This window comes from Euphorbia lathyris, chromosome 5, assembly GCF_963576675.1.
Source record: "Euphorbia lathyris chromosome 5, ddEupLath1.1, whole genome shotgun sequence".
NCBI lineage: Eukaryota > Viridiplantae > Streptophyta > Magnoliopsida > Malpighiales > Euphorbiaceae > Euphorbia > Euphorbia lathyris.
This window is the reverse complement of record NC_088914.1, coordinates 26,406,514-26,413,916: the sequence shown is the minus strand read 5'-3', so window position 1 is coordinate 26,413,916 and position 7,403 is coordinate 26,406,514. Positions and strand designations below refer to the sequence as shown.

Genomic DNA, 7,403 nt, shown 5'->3' with positions numbered 1-7,403 from the left:
ATCAAGATAATATTGCAAGAATGATGACCCGGTCTCTCAAGCTCACAATAAAGAATTCAATCCCGGATTGAAAATAATTCCCAAAGGAAAAGAAGAACTTTTGTTCATAAAAATATTGATTTCTGATTGATAAAAATAATGAAGAATACAAGCCTTTATATAGGCTACAAAATAAACCTAAACCTAAACTAAAAAGGAAGTTGAATCTTAGTGCACCAAGGTAAAAGAAATCCTAATTAGACAAGGAAAAACATTAAATTCGTTTTTGTCCTTTAGAGCCCAATTTCAGCCCACTAATTAACATTATTTGGGCCTTTTAATTAGCTAGAAATAAGCCCAATCAAACCTATAAGGTTATAGCATTAATTTTAATGAGTCCCAATGGGTTTTGCACATGCCAAACACATGCAAGTCCAAAACTTCTCTTAAAATATGATCAACCTTTTTACATATCACTATTTTGGGCTTGGGCTTGGATACAACACAAAAACACACCATCTTTAATGACTTCGCTAGAATTCATTCCTTGTTTAAAGAAGCTCAAGATGAGTCCATTAAGCATTTGTTGGTCTTTCTTTGCACGATTCTTCGTCATAGGTCCAATTGACAGCTCCAATGGATCCCTCATGCTTCTACTAGGCTCCTTAACTCCAAGCTCCTTTGTTCCATGCTCTTGTGCTTTTGATATCACATCATTCCCTCTCTCTTGAAAAGGATTTGTCCTCAAATCTTCATCTCCTACGTCAAACAAAGATAAATCAGCCACATTAAAAGTTGCATGCACACTATACTCACCTGGCAAGTCGAGCTTGTAGGCATTATCCCCAATTCGTGCGACTACTTGAAATGGACCATCGCCTCTAGGATGTAGCTTTGATTTTCTCTGAGCGGGGAACCTTTCCTTGCGCATATGCAACCACACCCAATCACCGGGTTCAAATAGAACACATTGTCGACCCTTGTTAGCTTGCTTTGCATAATGCTCATTCTTCTTCTCCAGTTGTTGTTTCACTTGTTCATGTAACTTAAGCACCATTTCTGCCTTTTTCTTTCCATCTAAACTTTTCCTTTCATCAACAGGCAAAGGGATCAAGTCTAATGGTGTCAAAGGATTAAAACCATAAACAATTTCAAATGGTGAGAAGTTAGTAGATGAATGTATAGCCCTATTATAAGCGAACTCAATAAATGGTAGGCATTCTTCCCATGACTTAAGATTCTTTTGAATAACTGCCCTAAGAAGTTGTCCTAAAGTTCTATTTACTACTTCGGTTTGACCATCAGTTTGAGGGTGACAAGAAGTAGAAAACAACAGTTTAGTCCCCAATTTATTCCACAAAGTCTTCCAAAAATAGCTTAAAAACTTAGGATCTCTATCACTAACTATACTCTTTGGCATCCCATGCAGACGAACAACCTCTCTAAAGAACAAGTTAGCAATATTAATAGCATCATCAGTTTTATGGCATGGTATGAAATGTGCCATCTTAGAAAAGCGATCTACAACCACAAATATGGAATCATTACCTCTCTTAGACCTAGGTAAAGCCATCACAAAATCCATGGATATAGCAGTCCAAGGTTCATTCGGCACAGGTAATGGAGTGTATAAACCATGAGGCATAACTCTAGACTTAGCTTTCTTACAATTAATACAACTAGCACATATTCTTTCCACATCACGTTTCATATGAGGCCAAAAGAAATGTTCAGAAATCATGTCCAAAGTCTTAGCAACCCCAAAATGCCCCATCAAGCCTCCACCGTGGGCTTCCCTCACAAGAAATTCTCTATGTGAACATTTAGGCATGCATAATCGATTATCTCTAAATAAGTAGCCCTCATGTCTATAAAATTTTCCAAAAGCAGTAAGTTCACAAGCTTTATAAATAGATGCAAAGTCTAGATCATCAACATATAATTCTTTGATATACTCAAATCCTAAACACTTAGCATGCATCACATTCAATAAGCTAACTCTCCTACTTAATGCATCAGCAACTACGTTTTCCTTCCCTTGCTTATACTTAATCACATAAGGAAACGTCTCTATAAATTCCACCCACTTGGCATGTCTTCGGTTCAATTTTTGTTGACCCTTAAGATGTTTCAAGGATTCATGATCGGTGTGGATCACAAACTCTTTAGGCCATAAATAATGTTGCCACATTTGCAAAGCCCTAACTAATGCATAGAGTTCTTTATCATAAGTGGGATAGTTTAAGGTTGCACCACTAAGTTTTTCACTAAAGAAGGCTATAGGTCGACCCTCTTGCATTAAAACAGCACCAATCCCTACTCCCGACGCATCACACTCAATTTCAAACGATTTATCAAAGTTTGGAAGTGCTAAAACGGGGGCAGAAGTTAGTCTTGCCTTAAGCATCTCAAAAGCATCCTCTTGTGCTTTGCCCCACTTAAAGCCAACATTCTTTTTTATTATCTCGGTTAGTGGTGCGGCAATGGTACTGAAGTTCTTCACAAACCTCCTATAGAAACTCGCCAAGCCATGAAAGCTCCTCACCTCGGTAACTGAATTTGGCGTTGGCCACTCTTGAATGGCTTTCACCTTTTCAATATCAACAGAAACTCCTTGTGCTGAAACAATAAAACCCAAAAACACAACTTTCTCCATGCAAAATGAGCACTTAGAAAGGTTAGCGTATAATTTCTGTTCTCTCAAAACATCTAATACAACCTTAACATGTTCTATGTGTTCTGCCTCAGATTTAGAATAGATAAGAATGTCATCAAAATAAACAACAACAAATTTACCTATAAACTCTCTCAAAACATGATTCATTAATCTCATGAAAGTACTAGGTGCATTTGTTAAACCGAAAGGCATAACTAACCACTCATATAAACCATGCTTAGTCTTAAAAGCCGTTTTCCATTCATCTCCTAATGACATGCGAATCTGATGGTACCCACTCTTAAGATCTATTTTAGTGAAAATAACAGCCCCATTTAATTCATCCAACATATCATCTAACCTAGGGATAGGATGACGATACTTTACCGTGATTTTATTGACGGCTCTACAATCGATGCACATCCGCCAAGTTCCATCTTTCTTTGGTACTAGGATGACTGGTACAGCACACGGACTCATAGATTCACGAATCAACCCTTTTGCCATTAGTTCCTCGACTTGCCTTTGTAGTTCTTTTGTCTCCTCAGGGTTACTTCTATAGGCTGGTCGATTTGGAATTTGTGCTCCGGGAACAAAGTCAATTTGATGCTCAATTCCTCGAATCGGGGGTAACTTATTAGGCATCTCTTCGGGGAATAAATCCTTGAATTCCTACAAAAGAGGGGAAATACTAGAAGGAAGGTTAGACTGACTTACAGAAGATAAACGAAAACTCTTACAATAAAATAATAATAAATTTTTGTTTTCAAAATCAGCTTGCTTTACATCCCTCAATTTAGCATATAAAGATAGATTTTGGCTTTTGTTAATGCTCCTCTCTTTTTCTCTCCTCTCACCCTCATTTCTCGACCTCACTAATGCCTTTTCACTCACCTCTTCTCTCTTCACACCCTCACTGATTTTATCACTCTTATTTTCTCTCGCCTTAACCTTTTCCCTTCTCACAGATTGTTCTTGTAACATTCTTTGCATGTAGAGCTGATCTTCAAACACTTCAGGAGGTGATAAAGGTGGCAAAATATACTTCTTCCCATCCTTAGCAATAGTAAATTTATTTGTTCGACCATGATGTAGTGCTGATCGATCGAATTGCCAAGGCCTCCCCAATAACACATGACATGCTTGCATAGGTACTACATCACATAATACCTCATCAGAAAAAGAACCAATAGAAAAGTTCAGAAGCACCTGTTTAGTAACTTTGAGTTCGTTACTATCATTCAACCATTGTAACCGATAAGGATTGGGATGTGGAATTGTTGATATCCCTAATCGGCTTGCTAACACATTGCTTACCACGTTGCAACAACTTCCTCCATCAATAATTAGTAAGCATGTTTTTCCAAGTATGTTGCAATGAGCATGAAAGATGTGCTCTCGTTGCTCAATGTCACCACTCACTCCCATCTTCAATGTTCTACGAGTGACTAAGTTAACTCCATGTCCTCCTTTACTATCCACCTCTTCTATATCACTACAATCTTCTAAGGTGGGCATATCATCTGATTCATGTTCGGACTCACTTTCGGATATTAACTCACCATGCTTCATAACCATCGCCTTTTGATTCGAACACTCTCTTGCATAGTGCCCTCTCCCTTGGCACTTAAAACACACAATTTCACGAGTTCTTGTGGGTTTTTCAGTAGTTTTGTATTTTGGAGTAGTTCCACCAATTTGCAACTTCCCAAATGCTTTTGAATCAACCTGAGGCGTTTGGTCACTTTTAGAGCTAAATTCAGATTTAGTTTTGAAATTACCTCTTGGATCTGACTTCCATGGAGTGGAAGTAGTGCCTTTGAACTTTGATCTCCCTTTCTCAACCTCTTGAAGTTGTCTCTCAATTTTTATCGCTTTATGGAGCATCTCGTCCATGTGGAAATAAGTTTGTAGCTCAAGAGGGTTGCGAATCTCCCTCTTCATTCCCATGAGAAATCTAACCATGGTAGCTTCCTCATCTTCTTGTATATCAGCTCGGATTAGTGCCATCTCCAATTGTTTGTGATAATCTTCAACAGATTGGTTACCTTGAGACATGGATTGGAGTTCTTTCAACAACTCCTTATAATAGTGAGCCGGCACAAATCTCTTTTTCATGACCTTCTTCAATTCACCCCATGTTCTTATGGGTTCATCACCATCTCTTTTTCTTGTGCGCTTTAATTGGTCCCACCAAACAGCCGCATATTCAGTTAGTTCGGATACTACAAGTTTCACCTTCTTCTCCTCGGAATACTCATGTATGTCAAAGATTGTTTCAACCTTTCGTACCCAATCAAGATACGCCTCTGGGTCACTAGCTCCTCGAAAAGTAGGCATTTTAAGTTTGATAGCATTAAGATTACTATCTTTTCGATCGTTACCCCTTTTTCGGTATCCAAACTGCTCCTCCTCTTCAGACTCGGATAGTTCATCATCAAAATTCAATCTCCCGCGTCCTCCTTTCTTTTGGCTTGATTTCTTTTGGTTTGAAACCAAATCAGCCACAATAGCCCCTAACCTCTTCATCTCACCTACAATAGCTTGTTGCCATTCTTTAGAATCAACATCGTTAACGTTGTCCTTTTTAGGTTCGTTAGACATGACAAAATATATAAAGAATGAAAGAAAAGTGAAATCTAGTCTAAAGCAAGAAAAGAAGAAAAAGAAAGTAAAAGAAGTACCTCACAACCGGTTCAATCACTCTTTTATATTATCTTGATAGATCACAAGGATTATCTCGGGTAATATAAATGCCAATGAAGCAAAAGAATGACAAAATAAAGTAGAGCAGAAACTAGAAGCAAAGAAGACTAATATTGTAACGATAACCAAAGTTTAGCACACTAAGAATAGAATAAAAGACGATTTTCGAAGAAGAGACAAATGTTTGAAAGAAATTTTAAGAATGTGTGTTTAGCATGCAAATTCTAGAAAACTTGTAACTTTAGTACAAACAATGAGCCGATTTTTTTTTTTTTTCTTTTTTTTTTCCTTTTTTTTCCTTTTTTTTTCCTTTTTTTTTTCTTTTTTTTTCCTTTTTTTTTAAACTAGATTGGAATTGATTAACAAATTAAACTTGCACTAATGATTTAGCATGCAAAAAAAAATTGAAGAAATTCACACACATAAATGGGTTTGGCTAGTAAGAATAGAATCCAAAAATAATCAGTTCGCTACAACTAAGAACCTAAATAACTAGATGCAAAGATATGAGGAACTCGATCAATAATTAAAGACTCTAGATTGGGGTAATTTTTTTTTTTTTTTAATTTCGACAAACAAAACAAAAACAACAAATTCCTTAAGAGCCAAAGCTCTGATACCAATTGATGTGATATTGGTTATGAAAAAGAGATAATAACCAAATCAACAAGTTTTCCCGATCTATCTTAAGGAATTAATAGAATCAAATAACAAACATAAATTGGTGATAACAAACCAATCCCAAAGAATTAAAGACAATGAAAGGAGATCTGACCTTACACCTTTGAATAATTAAATTGGAACCTGAGTGTTTGGCGATTCACAAGTACCTTACCAAAATACTTGTTCACGATCAAGATAATATTGCAAGAATGATGACCCGGTCTCTCAAGCTCACAATAAAGAATTCAATCCCGGATTGAAAATAATTCCCAAAGGAAAAGAAGAACTTTTGTTCATAAAAATATTGATTTCTGATTGATAAAAATAATGAAGAATACAAGCTTTTATATAGGCTACAAAATAAACCTAAACCTAAACTAAAAAGGAAGTTGAATCCTAGTGCACCAAGGTAAAAGAAATCCTAATTAGACAAGGAAAAACATTAAATTCGTTTTTGTCCTTTAGAGCCCAATTTCAGCCCACTAATTAACATTATTTGGGCCTTTTAATTAGCTAGAAATAAGCCCAATCAAACCTATAAGGTTATAGCATTAATTTTAATGAGTCCCAATGGGTTTTGCACATGCCAAACACATGCAAGTCCAAAACTTCTCTTAAAATATGATCAACCTTTTTACATATCACTATTATGGGCTTGGGCTTGGATACAACACAAAAACACACCATCTTTAATGACTTCGCTAGAATTCATTCCTTGTTTAAAGAAGCTCAAGATGAGTCCATTAAGCATTTGTTGGTCTTTCTTTGCACGATTCTTCGTCATAGGTCCAATTGACAGCTCCAATGGATCCCTCATGCTTCTACTAGGCTCCTTAACTCCAAGCTCCTTTGTTCCATGCTCTTGTGCTTTTGATATCACATCAATTTCTGTCTGCACCGAAACGTGAAACTTTCGTGCAGTTTCAAATTGATCGTATTAAGGCCAGAAATATCCCGTTAGATAGGGATGAATATGTAGAATAGTTTCTGTTTTTCATTTTATTTTTGTATATATTTTGTTTTGTTTTAATTATTGGTTTGTTTTCATTATTTGTACATATGTTACAATAATAAAGATCTTATTTCTTTCAATTCTTAATTTTTATCCATTTGATCCATTATATATACTTAGCATATTTCATATGAGTACGTTCTAATTTTTCATAATCAAATTAAGATAAAAAGGATTCACTTGAACTAATATGGTTTTCTATTTTTCCACACGTATATTCACGTTTAATTCTATTTGTAACTCAATTTATTTTTAATAAATTAAGTTTACATTTAATCAATTCAATTCATGTATTAAATATGTATTAACATGCACTTATTATGCATTTAATATGGTTCTCTCAACTTATATGCATAAATGCACATTTAAGTTTCATTAATTCTTCAT

At 35.7% G+C, this 7,403-nt stretch overlaps 1 protein-coding gene across 1 annotated transcript; it reads right to left on the bottom strand.

Moving 5' to 3' along the window:
• Positions 1–266: 266 nt before the first annotated feature.
• Positions 267–5,239, bottom strand: LOC136229727 (uncharacterized). The gene is made up of 7 exons (XM_066018631.1): positions 5,132–5,239; positions 3,734–4,891; positions 3,046–3,307; positions 1,982–2,598; positions 1,077–1,849; positions 796–923; positions 267–738 (listed from the first exon to the last, which is right to left on the bottom strand). The coding sequence occupies exons 1-7, from the start codon at positions 5,237–5,239 to the stop codon at positions 446–448; spliced, it is 3,339 nt and encodes a 1,112-aa protein (XP_065874703.1). The 3' UTR covers positions 267–445.
• Between the last annotated feature and the right edge of the window lie 2,164 nt (positions 5,240–7,403).

Bases quoted from the DNA above. Each gene is read 5' to 3' on its own strand.
- LOC136229727 (XM_066018631.1), bottom strand. From the start codon at position 5,239: ATGTCTAACGAACCTAAAAAGGACAACGTTAACGATGTTGATTCTAAA. The intron at 1,850-1,981 runs AGAGTTAGCTTA...GGAAAATTTTAT, and splicing joins TTGCTGATGCATTAAGTAGG to AGACATGAGGGCTACTTATT. The intron at 739-795 runs GTGAGTATAGTG...TGTTTGACGTAG, and splicing joins CTACAAGCTCGACTTGCCAG to GAGATGAAGATTTGAGGACA.